The 19,440-nt window shown below is 40.9% G+C and overlaps 1 protein-coding gene across 1 annotated transcript; it reads left to right on the plus strand.

Annotated features, from left to right (window-relative positions):
* Positions 1–18,215: 18,215 nt before the first annotated feature.
* On the plus strand, positions 18,216–19,431 carry LOC116650255 (protein strawberry notch-like). The gene is made up of 2 exons (XM_032433495.2): positions 18,216–18,360; positions 18,419–19,431. The coding sequence occupies exon 2, from the start codon at positions 18,622–18,624 to the stop codon at positions 19,429–19,431; it is 810 nt and encodes a 269-aa protein (XP_032289386.2). The 5' UTR covers positions 18,216–18,360; positions 18,419–18,621.
* Positions 19,432–19,440: the final 9 nt, after the last annotated feature.

The raw sequence follows: 19,440 nt of genomic DNA on the forward strand, positions 1-19,440 counted from the left end.
CACCTCTCGCCTGTTAGTCCGACGCCCAGACACTGTGATTTGACTACTGTGGGAGAAACTAGGAAATCGAATATTCTTTACGCCATTTTAGTGTTCACTTGCGAAACTTCCCCGATAGCTAGATCTTAGTGTTAAGGGTCTTATATATATTTTTTAAAAATTGAAAATTCTTGCTGTACTTGAACCAGCGACCTCTCGCCTGCTAGTCCGACGCACACGAAAGCATAGTTTAGTACACTTACTGAACAAGCTTCTTGTTAATCTCAAGTAAGGCTTCGTTTCTTTTGCATGTTCTCTAAGCGTAAGTTAAGCTTTTTAAGTCCGCAATTGCTAGCTTTACATATTTGCAGCTGCTTAAAGATGCTTTTAGCTTAAACTTGGCAGCCTGCTTGGCTGCTTGGCTGGGCGCTCATATTTGGCATTGGCATTCCATTGATGTGCGTTGGATAATGCGTTTATGGGTTCTGCAGCCGTTAACTGTCCATAAAAATGCACATTATTGTAATGTTGCATTGTCGCCCGGATGGCACTTTGAGCCTGGCAAACGACAGGACGTCCATTCGGCTGCCTCAGACTAATCTTTGTGTGTTGGCTCCATGCCTGGACAATGTGGGATGTCCTGCTGCTGCTGCTGCTGCTGCTGCTGCTGCTGCTGCTGCAGGACTGGATTAACGTGTGGCACGATTTTTATCAACGAATGGCATTCGATTGGAATGCCTTTTGGCTGTGTGCTCCTCAAGGTATGCAATGGCAATTCCACTTAGCCGTAAGTGTGAGCCCCGACGTCCATTAGAGCGCTGCCCAAAAGCGTTGCAAATCTTGTTAGCCAGCTCTCGAATATCCCTCAAGTACATCTCTCGCGTCAAGCGAGGGTGGAAGCAGAGTTCATAAAGCGGTCGCAAATGTCAGCAATAAAAAGATAATCATGATTTACAGCCCGGCCTCAATATGTGGCATGGAATGTCAGTCAAATATGCCGAGAACTTTATTGCACAGCATTCCACAGGCGTCACAAAAGTGGGCAGAGGGGTGTCGTTTGGTCGATGGCGAGGGGGGGGGGGGGGGGGGGGGCTGTCAAAAGCTCTTGTTCAGCTGTCATGAAACATTTTATTAGCATATTAATTATAGGCAGGCTCCTGGCACGACCAATTAAATGCCACAGCGAGCATTTAAACTTTGACACCTGCCTCGAGCTGTGCCTGGACCTGTCGATTGGGTGGTGGAGGGGGACGGGGGAGGGCGAGTGGGAGGATGGGCTTCAAAAAGTCAAGGGAACTCCATTAATCTTTATTCGAGGCCCGGGCAAACAAATCGCTTTTTTATGTTAATTGAACTGCGACTTGTTTTTATTGTTTTCAAACGATTTCAACGCAAACGTACACAGTGAAAAAATGTGCCTTGAATTTGGTTGAAAAGTACTTCGATTAGTAGGGATTAAGCTGGATTGTAGCAAAGCTGATTGTTTTGATATTTTTTTAGTTTTATCTCAGAAATTCAGATAGATTAAATTATTTGAAGCCTTAGCATATTTGACTGCCCCATTGGGACTTGTCGAATACTTAATCCAAGCCTGGCTCCTCGATGGAAGTCTTGTTATAGAGATAGAGATAAATTACCTAGGGCAGGTACATAGATATATATATATATAATAATCTTTATATGGCATGCTCTGAAAGTTCGCATAAACACATTCCGGCGCTCCCTTAACCTTCTCATATGGCAAGCGATGATTATTTATTTGAAGATTTATTACGAACATTTTAGGTTTAAGTTCTAGGACAACTCTACCCAAATCTCTAGAATGCCTTCTAAAGAAAAGTATACCACCTATTCCTAAATGCCTCGACTCATACAACACACACACACACACACCTAATAGAAGAGAACTTTTATCCCTAACAACATTTGTCGGGCTGTGCTTGATAGAACGTAACGTATATTTGGTTTTTCTCAGTGGTTCGAGGGCCAGAGCCAGATCCACTTTGATTAGCGCCAGACAAATATTATTTTACACACATGACACAGCGTCCAGGAGCTGAGCTCAGTTGAGCTGAGTTTTATTTATTGGATTTCGTTCAATTGGCGTTGCTAAAAGAAATGTAAAGGAAAGGAATTTTCGGCCAGGTCCCAGGACACTTGGACCTGGTATGTCCATCAAAAGCGAACTCAGCCGAAAGAAGGCGCATAAATTATCCTTTTCTCTGCTATTCTCTGCGCTTGTCGCTTGGCAAGTGTGAAAATTTGGCCAGACAAGTGCAAAATAATGATATGCAATCCAATTTGGCGATCCGGAGATGAACTCGGACACTCGCCCAGGAAGTTGCACATTCATCACTTTTTGTGATGGACTTGTGTGTGTGTGCCAAAAAGGGGGGTCGACGTCTTCGCCTTCGCCTTCGCCTTCGCTCGGGCCAAGTGTCAATTTGCAAAGCATTAACTCGAGTTGAGCGCGCATTTTATTTTGGCCAGGATGTGCGGCTGGCTGCCACAAAGGATACTCATACAGGATACTTGGAAACTTGTGCGGCAAATGCTTTCACGCTACTCTCAAGCCCGGGAATGGGTTAATTACAGTCGTCGTTATCTGTCCCAGATGAGAGAGAGAGAGAGAGAGAGAGAGAGAGAGAGAGAGAGAGAGAGAGCGACAGAGTCCTGGCACATCCTTGCCATGCCGAATGCGTTTATTGTTATTGTGGTGCAACATTTAGCCAAAATATGACATATTTTATGGCTCACAGTGGCTTTATCTCTCGCTCTCCGAACTCATATAGGTATCTCCCGCCCCAGCTTCCGTTCTCCTTGGCAGCCTTTGTCCTTGTTTCTTATCCCAAATTTGCATAACCCGAGCGAGCGCCTAATGAAATAGAATTGCTCCCATTTGTACTTTATTAGGGTTAAGTTCGTTTCGTTATTATCACAGATAATGTGTGGCATGTTTTCTCTGCGTGTGTCTGCGAAAGAGGGAGAGTGTGTGTGTGTGTCTGAGAGAGAGAGAGAGGAGTCTGTGTGGGGCATCAAGATTTTCCCTTCTGCCACGCCCCTGGTCCCTTTATTGTAACAAATTCTAATTGACTTTTGCTTCTAATTTATCGCAGCTCGCAAATTCATTTCGTTGCATTTGTTTTAAATGAAAAACATTTCTCAGCCCATAAAATGCATCGTAAAATCATCCACCTGTGAGCTACCGACAATAAGAAAAAAAAACCCAAATAAAAATAGGACGAAAAAAACGAAAAAATTTATCCCGAAAAAAAGTTCGAGGCAAAAAGGAAAACCTTGTGCAGCCCCCTTTTGAAAGAAACGCAACGAAATTTGCATAGAAAAATCGTAAAAATTTTCCTACTTTCCTTTTTTTATGTGCAATTTGAGGCGTGACGAAGCAAAAAGTCCACGAGCCGAAGGAGTTAAGTGAGAGATGAGAGCAACTTCTTTTGCCTATTCAGAGAAGTTCCGAGCTCTTGCCAAAAATTACAGGACGAAATTAGTTAATCCTCGAAATGGTGAAAACGTGAGGAAATTTGCTTAAGCATTTTAAGGAGTTGTCACCATTTTTTGGGCGTGTGGGGCGGGACCCACAACTTGCATATATATGCCATAAAGGAACTTAAGGATATATAAATTAAAAATATGCTAAACAATTGCAAACAGAAATAAGTATTCAGGGCTTAAGACAAGAGAAAAATTTCCAAAAAGAAATATAAATTTCCCAATACTTCTACATCAATTTGGTCAAAATTTCCCACCCTTACAATTCGGTCAAAACTCATCAGATTTTCAGGAAGTTTGGCTTTTTTCGCATGGTTTGACCTCTAGATCAATTTGGCATCTTAATCTGACAACAGCATTCTGGGTCAAAATTCATGTGAAATGGTACCCACAAATATCTGATAAGGACAAAGGTCGGAATTTCCCGCCCCCATAACTCGGTCAAAACTTATCCGATTTTCACGAGATTTGGCTTTTTATGCATATTTTTCCCTCTTTAATAATCTGGCAATAAAATCTGACTACGTAAATTTTGGTCGAAATTCATGTCAAAATCTTACCCCTTAGATTCGTATATAGACAGGTCAAAATTTCCCCAACCCCATAACTCGGTCAAATCCCATCAGATTTCCACGAGGTTTGGCTTTTTATGCATAGTTTTCCCTCTTAAATAATCTGGCATTTAAATCTGACTACGTAAATTTTGGTCGAAATTCATGTCAAAATCTTACACCTTAGATTCGAATACAGACATAGGTCAAATTTCCCAATCCCATAACTCGGTCAAAACTCATCAGATTTTCACGAGGTTTGGCTTTTTACGCATAGTTTTTCCTCTTAAATAATCTGGCATTAAAATCTGACTACGTAAATTTCAGTCGAAATTCATGTCAAAATCTTACCCCTTAAGATTCGTATATGTACATAGGTCGAAATTTCCCACCCCTATAACTCGGTCAAATCTCATCCGATTTTCACTAGGTTTTGATTTTTATGCATAGTTTTCCCCCTTAAAAAATATGGCATTTAAATCTGACTACGTAAATTTTGGTCGAAATTCATGTCAAAATCTTACACCTTAGATTCGAATACAGACATAGGTCAAATTTCCCAATCCCATAACTCGGTCAAAACTCATCAGATTTTCACGAGGTTTGGCTTTTTACGCATAGTTTTTCCTCTTAAATAATCTGGCAATTAAATCTGACTACGCAAATTTTAGTCGAAATTCATGTCAAAATCTTACCCCTTAAGATTCGTATATGTACATAGGTCGAAATTTCCCACCCCTATAACTCGGTCAAATCTCATCCGATTTTCACTAGGTTTTGATTTTTATGCATAGTTTTCCCCCTTAAAAAATATGGCATTTAAATCTGACTACGTAAATTTTGGTCGAAATTCATGTCAAAATCTTACACCTTAGATTCGAATACAGACATAGGTCAAATTTCCCAATCCCATAACTCGGTCAAAACTCATCAGATTTTCACGAGGTTTGGCTTTTTACGCATAGTTTTTCCTCTTAAATAATCTGGCAATTAAATCTGACTACGCAAATTTTAGTCGAAATTCATGTCAAAATCTTACCGCTCAAATTCGTATATGTTCAAAGGTTGAAATTTCCCACCCCCATAACTCGGTCAAATATCATCCGATTTTCACTAGGTTTTGATTTTTATGCATAGTTTTCCCCCTTAAAAAATATGGCATTTAAATCTGACTACGTAAATTTTGGTCGAAATTCATGTCAAAATCTTACACCTTAGATTCGAATACAGACATAGGTCAAATTTCCCAATCCCATAACTCGGTCAAATCTCATCAGATTTTCACGAGGTTTGGCTTTTTACGCATAGTTTTCCCTCTTAAATAATCTGGCATTAAAATCTGACTACGTAAATTTCAGTCGAAATTCATGTCAAAATCTTACCCCTTAAGATTCGTATATGTACATAGGTCGAAATTTCCCACCCCTATAACTCGGTCAAATCTCATCCGATTTTCACTAGGTTTTGATTTTTATGCATAGTTTTCCCCCTTAAAAAATATGGCATTTAAATCTGACTACGTAAATTTTGGTCGAAATTCATGTCAAAATCTTACACCTTAGATTCGAATACAGACATAGGTCAAATTTCCCAATCCCATAACTCGGTCAAAACTCATCAGATTTTCACGAGGTTTGGCTTTTTACGCATAGTTTTTCCTCTTAAATAATCTGGCAATTAAATCTGACTACGCAAATTTTAGTCGAAATTCATGTCAAAATCTTACCCCTTAGATTCGTATATGTACATGGGTCGAAATTTCCCAATCCCATAACTCGGTCAAATCTCATCAGATTTTCACGAGGTTTGGCTTTTTATGCATAGTTTTCCCCCTTAAATAATCTGGCATTTAAATCTGAATTCGTAAATTTTAGTCGAAATTCATGTCAAAATCTTACCGCTCAAATTCGTATATGTTCAAAGGTTGAAATTTCCCACCCCCATAACTCGGTCAAATCTCATCCGATTTTCACTAGGTTTGGATTTTTATGCATAGTTTTCCCCCTTAAAAAATATGGCATTTAAATCTGACTACGTAAATTTTGGTCGAAATTCATGTCAAAATCTTACCCCTTAGATTCGTATATGTACATGGGTCGAAATTTCCCAATCCCATAACTCGGTCAACTCTCATCCGATTTTCACGAGATTTGGCTTTTTATGCATAGTTTTCCCTCTTAAATAATCTGGCATTTAAATCTGACTACGTAAATTTTAGTCGAAATTCATGTCAAAATCTTACGCCTTAGATTCGTATATAGACATAGGTCAAATTTTCCAATCCCATAACTCGGTCAAATCTCATCAGATTTTCACGAGGTTTGGCTTTTTACGCATAGTTTTCCCTCTTAAATAATCTGGCATTAAAATCTGACTACGTAAATTTCAGTCGAAATTCATGTCAAAATCTTACGCCTTAGATTCGTATATAGACATAGGTCAAATTTCCCAATCCCATAACTCGGTCAAATCTCATCAGATTTTCACGAGGTTTGGCTTTTTACGCATAGTTTTCCCTCTTAAATAATCTGGCATTAAAATCTGACTACGTAAATTTCAGTCGAAATTCATGTCAAAATCTTACCCCTTAGATTCGTATATAGACATAGGTCAAATTTCCCAATCCCATAACTCGGTCAAAACTCATCAGATTTTCACGGGGTTTAGCTTTTTATGCAAAGTTTTTCCTCTTAAATAATCTGGCAATTAAATCTGACTACGCAAATTTTAGTCGAAATTCATGTCAAAATCTTACGCCTTAGATTCGTATATAGACATAGGTCAAATTTCCCAATCCCATAACTCGGTCAAATCTCATCAGATTTTCACGAGGTTTGGCTTTTTATGCATAGTTTTCCCCCTTAAATAATCTGGCATTTAAATCTGAATTCGTAAATTTTAGTCGAAATTCATGTCAAAATCTTACCCCTTAAGATTCGTATATGTACATAGGTCGAAATTTCCCACCCCTATAACTCGGTCAAATCTCATCCGATTTTCACTAGGTTTTGATTTTTATGCATAGTTTTCCCCCTTAAAAAATATGGCATTTAAATCTGACTACGTAAATTTTGGTCGAAATTCATGTCAAAATCTTACACCTTAGATTCGAATACAGACATAGGTCAAATTTCCCAATCCCATAACTCGGTCAAAACTCATCAGATTTTCACGAGGTTTGGCTTTTTACGCATAGTTTTTCCTCTTAAATAATCTGGCAATTAAATCTGACTACGCAAATTTTAGTCGAAATTCATGTCAAAATCTTACCCCTTAGATTCGTATATGTACATGGGTCGAAATTTCCCAATCCCATAACTCGGTCAAATCTCATCAGATTTTCACGAGGTTTGGCTTTTTATGCATAGTTTTCCCCCTTAAATAATCTGGCATTTAAATCTGAATTCGTAAATTTTAGTCGAAATTCATGTCAAAATCTTACCGCTCAAATTCGTATATGTTCAAAGGTTGAAATTTCCCACCCCCATAACTCGGTCAAATCTCATCCGATTTTCACTAGGTTTGGATTTTTATGCATAGTTTTCCCCCTTAAAAAATATGGCATTTAAATCTGACTACGTAAATTTTGGTCGAAATTCATGTCAAAATCTTACCCCTTAGATTCGTATATGTACATGGGTCGAAATTTCCCAATCCCATAACTCGGTCAACTCTCATCCGATTTTCACGAGATTTGGCTTTTTATGCATAGTTTTCCCTCTTAAATAATCTGGCATTTAAATCTGACTACGTAAATTTTAGTCGAAATTCATGTCAAAATCTTACGCCTTAGATTCGTATATAGACATAGGTCAAATTTTCCAATCCCATAACTCGGTCAAATCTCATCAGATTTTCACGAGGTTTGGCTTTTTACGCATAGTTTTCCCTCTTAAATAATCTGGCATTAAAATCTGACTACGTAAATTTCAGTCGAAATTCATGTCAAAATCTTACGCCTTAGATTCGTATATAGACATAGGTCAAATTTCCCAATCCCATAACTCGGTCAAATCTCATCAGATTTTCACGAGGTTTGGCTTTTTACGCATAGTTTTCCCTCTTAAATAATCTGGCATTAAAATCTGACTACGTAAATTTCAGTCGAAATTCATGTCAAAATCTTACCCCTTAGATTCGTATATAGACATAGGTCAAATTTCCCAATCCCATAACTCGGTCAAAACTCATCAGATTTTCACGGGGTTTAGCTTTTTATGCAAAGTTTTTCCTCTTAAATAATCTGGCAATTAAATCTGACTACGCAAATTTTAGTCGAAATTCATGTCAAAATCTTACGAATCTAAGGATTCGTATATAGACATAGGTAAAAATTTCCCAACCCCATAACTCGGTCAAAACTCATCGGATTTTCACAGAGTTTGGCTTTTTTCTCATGGTTTGACCTCTAGATCAATTTGGCATCTAAATCTGACAACAGCATTCTGGGTCAAAATTAATGTGAAAATGGTTCCCTTAAATATCTTATATAGATATATATAGGTCCGCCCCATAACATGTGATAGTTGCAAATATTTTGTATATTCAATGCGAATTATTATGCTAAGAACTCAATCTGCTTTTTATGCTTATATATTGAAACGTTATTATTTTTTTTATATTTTGTTGGAACTTGCTTTTGGAGATCCGTGTTTCTTTCTGCAACTAGTTGCAACTAGTCTGAATTTCGACCCGATTTGAATACAAAATACTGGACTCTGCAGCTACTGCATATTATATAATATCTATCTTCTATAATCTTAGAATTTGTCAGCTTTTGAGCAAATAGCAAATGGTATTGTCAAATATGACCTAGAGAAACATGGCAGACTTTTCTTGCCGCACAAGTGTTTGGTTTTCCTTTGGGAAATACGTTGGTCAGCAGTTCGCAATTGCTGCAACCTGGCTCCGTGCAGGAGAAAGCAAACAGGACGCAGGACACTGGAGACGGAACACTTTGGATTGCATAGGCCATTGCGGCAGCCGCAATATTTACGCTGTGTCTGACCCCAGAAGCTGTCAGTTTTAATAGAGGCGAACACTTTGATGGCGTTGATGTCCGAATGTTATGGGGCCGAGCTGGTCGCTCATCGATTTGGACGCGCAAATTTTCGATATACCCCAGGGAGCAGTTTCTAATGAAGGACAAGGAGAAGTAGGTCGGCTGTTGAGGTCAGAGCTGTGACAGGGGGCGGGGGGCGGCATAGCTCTGCTCATTTGCTGAAATTTTGACGCTTTATGAGGTCCCTTTAGTGCTGAGTGTGCGCAAAAATGTAATTGAATGAATGAAAAGGCGCTAGCTAAGGTCGAGGCGGGGCAGGGGCGTGGTCGCTGGTCGGTGGTGAACTGGTCTAAGGTCAACGTCAGGCCGTGACTTCTTGAAGCAGCCATAAAATGTTTGTCTTCCATTAGGGCAACACATGATGACGCACAGCACAAAGCTGACGATTTCAACGATAATGATGATGAAATGATAAAGATGATAATGATGTTTCTGGCTGAAATATGCTACAATGCGATCATCATAAAATGCGCCTGAAAACTCATGACAGAGTTATGAGAAAAGAAACTCTGGCATTTAAATATACTTATGTGTAAGTATTTTGTTGTTGTTGTTGTTGTTGTTGGGTTTGAGCCATTCGCGTGACTCGCTGCTCCTGTCATGATTTCAGTCACGAATGCAAATGAACATGGGCCCAGGTCCAAGCCCAAGCCCAGGCCCAGGCTCGGCTCCAAGGGGACAAACAAAATAAATATATTGAAGCTCATGTTACGGGCATCAAACGTTTCGTTTCGTTTGCCTCGTTCAATAAGTTAGGTTTTTTTTTTTTTTTTGTTTCTTATATCTTCCTGGCTGCCAAATTATCATGACAACTTATTTAGCCAGATTGAGTTGGGGGCAGGCAACATGCAGCGTGCAGCATGCAGCATGTAGCCTGCTGCAACTCGACCTCGCCCTCGCCCTCGCCTTTGCCGTGTGACCTGCAGCAAAAACTCGTCTCGTCTCGTCCCCCTGCGGAAAGTTTGAAGTTTGCCGCGCTGCAAATGCTAATTAGTTGCCAAGTCAGGGCAGCAGCTTGATAAAAGCAGGAAAAAACTATTTAACTGTCACTTGTCACGTAGAGTTCACAAGCTGACACCTTGTGCGCCGCAGGAACCAGCGTAACCAGCGGCCGGAAGCATAATTAACAACATTTTCAAGTCTTATCAAAATGTTTTAATAATTACACAAGTTTCGTCATGGAAAGCTATCAGTATCAGATGCTCACTACTTGGCCAGAAGTAAACCCACTTTCATGTTTGTTAACTTGTTATGAGCCCAGTTCCTGGATTAGATTGATCTTAAAAGAATATTCTAAATAGCTGCTTCACATAACAAGTAGAAGAAGAAGAACACTCTCTAAAATATTGAGTTAGGTAATTTATCTAAAATCCAGTCAGACATAACACAAAATTTTTGTTGTCAAGTTCCCCAAGCAAATCTCAATACTTAACTTTCCATCTTTCATAACTTTGTCAAAGCTTCAAGTCAATTTCCTTTATAGTTCCTTCACTTTTTAAGACCTCATCTACAATTGTATTCTTTAATAAAAAGGTGATGGAGCATTTCTTAAATTGTTCCAAACATGAGCTGATAGCAACAGCACCTTAAAACTATTTCTGCCTCGAGTTAAAGCTACGTGTTTTCCTTGGGTTTTTCCCACTTGTTAACATTGCATTATATTTGTTTTTTTTTTTTTCAAACATTAGCTTTTGCAGCTCTTTCACTTTGCGCCTTGTTGCTTTTGCCTTTGCCCAAAGTTCCGTTGCGAGCTGCCAATAAAATGTGAATTCGATTTTGTTGTACGGGTCGCAGGATTTAGCCCGAGTCAAGAGAAAAGGTCGTGCCATTAAATGTAACTGCACTGTAATTTACATAATTTTCTATTCATTACATAATTCTGTCAATTTCCAATACATTATAATTTGTTAAGAGAAAGCAACGCAGAGAGCAACCCTCGAATGCGTAAATATGCAAAACAGGCCCAAGAAAAAAAAAAAAAAATATTGAAGTAGAGTAGGAAAAAAGTAGCTGGGCACAAATTATAGAGAGGGGCTCTTATTTGTAATTTGTTTTCGGCTTTAAAAGATTATTTTATGGTGAAAACAGCCGCAGGCCAAGTTTTTCCCAATTTTTTATGCGCAATATGTCGCAAAATGGAAGTGGGGAGAGGGGGGAGGGGGGAGGGGGTGTGGGAGCGACCTGTGAGAAAAAAGCATATTTAAACAAAAAGTGCACAAAACCAAAAATCACGTAGCCATTATGAATGCAAATCAAGTGTCAATATACTTTGGCTCGCAATTTGAATACATTTTCGCACACACGGATTTTCATTTGGAAAATTCGCCCGCAATTTTGGCAAATAGAAAAATCCGCAAAGCGCAAATCAGCAAAGCAAATAAATGAATAGATAGAGAAAATCGAAGCAAAAAATTCGCATTTGCTGGAAAATCAATCGAAATCCCAAATGTCAACTCGAGTAGATGCCTCTCTCTGCCTTTCCCGGCATACTAATAAGTACTCCTACTCCGACTCCGACTTGAGCTCCTTCTTCAGGCTGTCCAGGCTTGTTGGAAAATCATGGCCGGAAATGATGAAATGCTGCAGTTCATTAAAGCGTCGCGCAGGTTTATCGCCAACGAGGGAGCCATAAGCCAAACTTCTGTTCATTTCAGCTTTTTTCCACTTTTCATATTTTATTTTCCGTTTTTTGCCACTTATCACACAACCTTATCGCTTTTCATATTCAAATAAACCGCTTTCTCTCTCTCTCTCTCTCTCTCTCTCTCCCTTTCTCTCTCTCTCTCTCCCCGGCTTGCTGGTAATTAATCATCCGCGCTGCGAGGGCGCTTGAAAAAAATGTCTCTCGAGATAATGTCAACATAAATTGTTTTGGCAATTTCTAACAATTTTCCTCGCATTATTTATGAACTTTTCTTCGCGTTGTTTTTTTCTCTCTTCTTCTTTCTGCATTTAAAGCTGCCTGAAATTAGCCAGACGCAGTGGGCGTGGCACACTCAGAGGCTAGGGTTCTTCATTTGCTGGTATTCTCAATTTGACGTGTTGACTCTGGCCCTTGGCCAGTTCGGGCGCAGTTGCTGTGCAAACAAGGACATGCGGACACGGAAAACTCAATCCTTAAACCAGGCCAGCCTCAATCCATACACACACACACACAGAGAGAGACCCGCCCGCCCCCGGGCAATCGTAAGGGCCACTGAATGCGGCATTTAATGAGCCTGTCAGCAGTCAGTTTATTCACTTGGCCAAGCAGCCGGGGTGGGGGCGGAGGCGGGTGCTTGTCATCCCCCTTTTATGTGTATTCCTGTGGTCAGCTGTAATCACAAAGTTTAATGAATGGATTAGGCCAGCAACTGTCCCGGCCAGAAAGCAAATGCCCAAACAGCCCTTTTGGCAATGTTCTATCGTCTTATTTAACGGCAGGTTTCATATAGGGTCTCTATAAGTCGAGCATTGGTTGATGAGTTATGCATTTAAATAGCCATATATATTCCTAGACGGACTGACTAGAAATTTAGCCATGGGTTCCGGTTTGATAAACTATATCTATGAAGTTGGTTTTCTAATATTGCAAATGCAACAAAAGTCTTTTCACTTTTATTATCCAACATATTTATTTGTATTCTTTCAATTTAATCGAGAACCTTTTCTACTTTTGTGCCTGTTTTTGTCGTCTTCGGTTTTTTTGAAATTATGCAAATTCAATTTTGAGACATTTCCGGTTTGGCACGCGAACAGCAGTCCGCCCTGCCACGCCCCTTCTGCCTAACAAGTGGAGGATTTTGAAGTCGCAACGAGCTAGAATTAGATTATATGTAAACACATATATATCTTTTACTATTCCACGGAGATATAACCTAGTAAAGAGCTCTTCAACTATTTGACTTTATGATTAATGTTCAAATGTCATGTGAGAATTTTAACAGCTCGGATTCGAAATGTTTAATTTATTAGCGGATATTACATTTATTACTAATCTGACATGCGCCGCGAAATAGGTTTTTATATATATTTTGCACTTTATCAGGCGCTTTGTGCACATGACAACATTTAACTGTATGTTAAACAGCCAATTCGAGCGCGCTTTTAATTTGCATTATTTTTTAAAGGGTTTGTCCAGTGAATAACTGACAATAGAAATTTATTCAAGTGGCAGCTGTCTACAATTGATTGAATACAAAAATCTTGCAGAGATAAAGGATGAAGATATAGATAGATGGATAGAGAGAAAAGAAATAAAAGCTTTACTTCATATTTACATATAATATGTAAAAATAAAATAAAGAAATATTTATTTATATTTATTGTTATATTTGATCTAGAAATTCTTCAAATATTCGAATTCTCATAGTTTTTTGATTTCAATATGTTTTAACAGCCGCTCAACAGTGGTTTGTGTCCCGGCTAACAGCGCAATGCGCCACGCTAAACAGAGATAGCAACAGACAGCTCAATGCGTTAGAGCCGCACAACCAGCTTTCTTCAAGCGGCATTTTCGCTGCGTTAGAGCGAGACAGCAGCAGTGTCCTGCTTGCTGCAGGGGAAACTGGCTTTATGTACAAGCCCGAATGCTGATTGGTTGCAGCGAATTGCCTATATACATCAAGTCAAGGCAAATTGAGGCCCCAACACATCAACACACGAAACACACACACACAGTACACGGATGTGGGTGCCCGTTGGCCGGGAGCGCGTTTCATTTCGCACAAATCCATCATCGTCAACAGACGTGGCGACTCGATAAGGCGCAGGACAAAAAATAAGAAGCACAGTTTAAATTGACAGCCAGGCGACTAACTGCTAGTTAAGATACAATTCGATAAGAGAAAAATCGCTTTAAAATCGCAGCAAAGAAAAACAGGCAAAATCCGCATAAAATGCTGCCCCTTTTTACCCTGTGGGGAGGTTGCGAGTAATTTTTGAGAGCCAGTTCATAGATTATTTATGAACTCTGATGGAACTCTGATGGGAGGCTCACAAATTGCAGGGTGTGAATAATGCGTATTACCAATTATTGGATTACATATTGAGGTTTCTTTAACATAACCCAAGCAGAGGGTGGCAGCATTTTATAACGGCATGTGCAACGCGTTCTATATCCAACATTTAGCATAAGGGTCTGAAGAAAGGATTGAAAATTTGTTTAGTTTCTTTGACCAGACTCAGAAATTGAGAGCTTCATTATAGTCATCAGAATCTCATCGAAATCGGACAACTATATACTATATACTATATTTCCATTGGGCTTTTAGTATGTTAGTTTATTTATTTTTTTTTTTTTCTCAAGATCCTTCACTGTCAATTGTTTTCAAGTGTATTCAGCCCTAGTATATTTTTTTTTTTGCAAACAAATTCCTTCTTTTTTTTTGCGAACACAAACTAGATAGTGTTTGATTGATTTTCGTTGGTTTCGGATCATTTGACTCCAGTCTTTGGTTGTGCTGGCAATGGATATTTGATTGGCTCATGGTAGCACAGGTTGGTGCCCTCGTCCATCGAGATGCGGGTGACATTGCTGGTCCTGGGCGACTCCTTGTAGTTGATGACCTTGACGTTGGCCGACTTTTCCGATCCAACCGAAACTCTATGCATGCTCTGCTTGCCCTTGAGAGAGGATCTCCTTCTCATATGCATCACCGAGGTCTGGTGGGTCCGCCTCAGTTTGTTCAGCTCGAACAGGCTGGAGGGCTTGCTCATGGCCTTGGCGGCACGCCGCTCGGCAGACAGCCGACGCCAGGTTTGGACCAGTTCCCGGATGCTCTGCTCACTGCTCTCCGCATGGATCGATTTGTGGCGTCTCGGGTGCTCCACTACTGGAATTTTATCTTTCTTTGACAGGCTCATTTTGGCTTTGCACTCGGAACGTACACTCACAATTTAGCTGGGACCATATTTCACGACACATACGCAAAATTTTAGGATTTTCTCTTTTTTTTTTTTTACTTTCACATGATTTCAGTCAGTAAAAAAACTGCTGCGAGGGAATTTGATATGACAAACAAAGACTTAGTTGTTTTTTTGAGACAGTTTAACCTGGTTAAGGCCATACCCTGTAATCCAAATCGTAACGCGTAACAAACAGAAAGAAAGCTCAGCAAGAATGGCCGAGTCGATCTGGCCGTCTGTCTGTCATGGAAGAGGATAGTTCAGAGTATCCCCTAGTCGGATACTCCCGATTAAAGCACTCTTTTCATTTATTTTAATAGCTTTTCTCTTTGAAGAAGGCATTCAAGCTCACTTTGAAACAGACAATTGCAGCTAGAGTTGAACCGGCGACCTCTCGCTTGCTAGTTCGACGCTTAGACAAACAGGCTCATGATGTCATACAATTTCGACCATCATTCCCCCTCTAGAGCCTTAAATTATCCAAGCCCCGTTTTGGTGCGATCTTCGACTCCAAAGAAAACTATAGAAAGGATTTCTTTTCTTCTTTCTTTGCGTTAGGTCACCTTTTGGTCATCCAATCAGACACAACAATCACTATTTTATGTTATATTTAGATAGAATTTACAGATGAAGACTGTGTTAAGCCCAAAGTTATTGCAATTTAAGTAGTTTGTCATTTTCTTGCTAAGAAATAGTTGTGTTTTTGATGTCCATACAATATGCTGAAGATGCAGATGCCGATTAACTGAACATATTAAAACCGAATGATTATCTGATAAAATTTGCCTAACCACAAGTTAAAATTGGTGCGCCCTTAGACCGAATCTTTTGTGGAATTGAACGAACACGAATTGGCTCATGGAAGCAGATCTCTGCGCCCTGATCGGACTGCTGATCCGTGTGGCTGTCATGCTTTGGCTGCGACCTCTTGGGGACAGCGGCTTCGTGCGTGGTTAACTGCGGCTCTTCCACGAGAGATGTGCTCCTCTTTCGGATAGTCGATGACTTCCGCTTTGATGCTCTCTTCGAGCGCCTGTGCGTGTACTCCGTGTAGTCCACACTGTTGGAGCTGACTCCGGCTCGTCTGGCATCTTCCGCACGTCGAGTGGATGCCGCCATTTGCCACTGACGGGCCCTGTCCTTGAGGATCTGCTGGCCTTGTCATTGCTCATATTGCGACTCTAATTGCATTTGAACAAAGCGCACCTATACAATACAACAAATTTGGGATGATATCTTGCCATGGAAGCCAATAACCATGGCAACAACCGAACGCTCCTATTGAAACTAAATCCCCCACAAATAGACATTCCAGGCATATGTTACTATGTCTGAGTCCTAGGTGTGCCGTATTATTATATATGCAACTACGTGCTTATTCGTTATCACATTTCAACTGCATTTAAATATATTCTTATATCTATAGATGTATGTTAATATAAAAATATCTACTTACCTTTAATTTCACATGCGCCCCATTATTTAATTGATAGAATTTCATACATGCACATAACTGAAAATAACAAGAGAGAGAAAAAAAGCTGTTTAAATTATAGCAAGAAAATGAAACATATAAAAATGAGAGAGAAAAAGGGAAAACGCGATAAATGAATGGTATGTTAGAATAGAGTGTGAAATACGTGTTGAAAGAAAATATGCCTTAAAGCCTTAATTGTACTTATGAGAATCAGAAGAAGAGCGCTACTACAATACGATTCTAATTCAGTTGCAGCAGATGTGGAAAGTTAAACATTTTAAATATATAATAACATACAACTACATATTGTGCATACATACCTATAAGTAGATATATACGGACAGATATATGCATACTACATACGTACATACATGCGCAAATAATACATACAGTTATACAAACATGCATGGATGCATATAACATGCATGCATAACGTACCATATATACAATGTCATACATGTTACATACATACATATAACACGCATAAAAACATACATGCACACATACATAATTATTCATTATTGATTAGGCATACATACGTAGATATCCACATAGATGCGCACATGCATACATGTATTCATGCATGCACGCATATATGCACGCACCCGTATATGCATACCAGCATGCATGTATGCACATATGCATACATATGTACATGGATGCATGCATATATGCTCACATGCGTACATGCGTACACACATACATGCATTCACACATGCATGCATGTTTACATACATTACATACATATATGCTTACATTACATAACTTAAATACATTCATTTAGTAATACATGCAAGCCCACACACATAAATACATACATGCACACAAACATGCAAGGCAAATGGTCGCATTATCGAAATATCTGCTACTTTAAGCTTTAAAAACTTAATAACTATCGATACTTACCATTAGCATTTACATTAGTCAACACTTTCATTAAAGCCTATCGAAATTAATCAACACTTTTTGTAAGAATCTGTCATTAAGCAAACTTATGTCGAATTGCAAGAAGGAGCTAAAGTCTCAGTAACTGAGAGTTATTCAAAGCAAGCAGATGGAATTGTGGAGTTGGTGGAAAAAGTGAAAAATAAAGTGTTCAAAAGAAAGAGAATTTGTGAAAGAACTTAAAAGGGTTAAGAATAAATAAACTTTGATGGAAACTTAAGAAAACTTAAAGGTAAAATAGAAAAGATCTTTGGGGAATAATAGAAATAAATACTTAATGCCTAGATAATTCCCATTCGAATCGTTAAAAAGGTTAAGTTCTTGTGAATATAAAACTCTTGTACTTATTATAATTAATAAATTAATAATTACATATTAAACATCTCGTTAGGGCGTTTAGTTCTCAGAAATATTGTTCCTGTTGTTGTTTTAGTTTCTTGCCATATCGAGAACTAGATCCGACTCTGGTACCATAAATGAATTCCTTGGGCACGGCTCGCGGCGAGCTGCTGTTCAATGCGAACCACAGCGAACTAGTTCCGCCAGGGCCTCAGGAGCAGCAGCAGCAGCAGCAAGCAGCAGCAGCTGCTGTCCGTTTCTCCTGAGCTAGTTTCTTGCATCGGCAACGGAACTGGGGATGGCTCGGATGCGGTCAAAGAGCCAGCTGCCACTCCGGCGGCTGAGGACGATGCACAAATCGATGCCAGGCTGCAGGAGGAGCTCGACTCGCTGCCCATGGTGGAGCCGGAGCCCGAAACGGAGCCCGTGACACGCCCCAGCTGCCGCCCACCCTGCCGTACAGGCCGCAACCCCAACTCCTGCCCCCCCAACAGCATCTGCAGCAGCAGCAGCAGCAGGGAACGCCGCCGGCGCGAGTGTTCTACAAGGCGCGCACCGTGCAGGAGGCATCCAAGTTCTCGATCCAAATTCCGCCCGAGGCACCGGCCGGCACAGTTAAGCTAATGCCCACCACGACTATGCACCATGCAACTAAAGATGCAACAATCGCAGGTTCGAATCGCATCGCATCTGGGCCAGCATCCGTACAAGATGATGGTGACGAGCACGCAGGATCGATACCGGAGCACGCAGGGCGGCAGGATGTTTATGCCAGCTGGGACTCAGCCGAGCCAGAACCAGAACCAGGGCGCCTTTCCCAAGACCCTGACCGACTTCATCAAGTCGAAGAGCAGCTTTGTGACGGCCAGACGCAGATGCGTGGCGTCCTGCCCAACCAGCTGCCGAGGCCGACGCTGTGCCAAATGAAGCTGCCCCTGAAACCCGACCTGAACAATCCGATGTTGCGGCCGCAGGGCGTGCTGGTACGACGGGAGCTGCCGCAAATGCCAGCACCGCTCGAGGATGACGAGGTGGACTTCGAGGAGATCGGTGTGGCCGATACCTACTCCTCGTACTGGCCAAGCAAGCTGAAGGGCGGCAGCCGGCATCCCGATCCGGTCGTCGAAACGGCCACCCTCTCCTCCGTCGAGCTGCCGGACATCACGTACGAGCTGGCGCTGCCGGACAAGGTGAAGAACTCGGATCGCCTTAGTGCTCTGCAGCTGGAGGCGGTCACCTATGCCTGCCAGGCGCACGAGCAGCTGCTGCCTAGCGGCCAGCGTGCCGGCTTCCTGCTTGGCGATGGCGCCGGTGTCGGCAAAGGCCGCACCGTGGCGGCCATCATCTTCGAGAACTATCTGCGTGGTCGCAAGCGTGCCCTGTGGATATCCGTATCCAACGACTTGAAGTTCGATGCGGAGCGCGATCTGCTAGACATAGGCGCCAGCAAGCACCTCAAGGTGGCCTCGATGAGCAAGTTCAAGTACAGCCGTATCAGCTCCGAGGAGAACGAGTACTTCAAGCGCGGCGTCATCTTCTGCACGTACACGGCGCTCATTGGCGAGTCTGCGAATGCCAATCCCAAGTACAATACGCGTCTGCGTCAGCTGATCAACTGGCTGGGCACCGATTTCGATGGGGTCATCGTGCTCGACGAGTGCCACAGGCGAAGGCGAAGAACCTAAGTCTGATGA

Source organism: Drosophila virilis, unplaced genomic scaffold, assembly GCF_030788295.1.
Source record: "Drosophila virilis strain 15010-1051.87 unplaced genomic scaffold, Dvir_AGI_RSII-ME tig00003815, whole genome shotgun sequence".
NCBI lineage: Eukaryota > Metazoa > Arthropoda > Insecta > Diptera > Drosophilidae > Drosophila > Drosophila virilis.

What these genes read in the sequence shown, in the direction of transcription:
- LOC116650255 (XM_032433495.2), top strand. Translation starts at nt 18,622, where the DNA reads ATGCGTGGCGTCCTGCCCAACCAGCTGCCGAGGCCGACGCTGTGCCAA.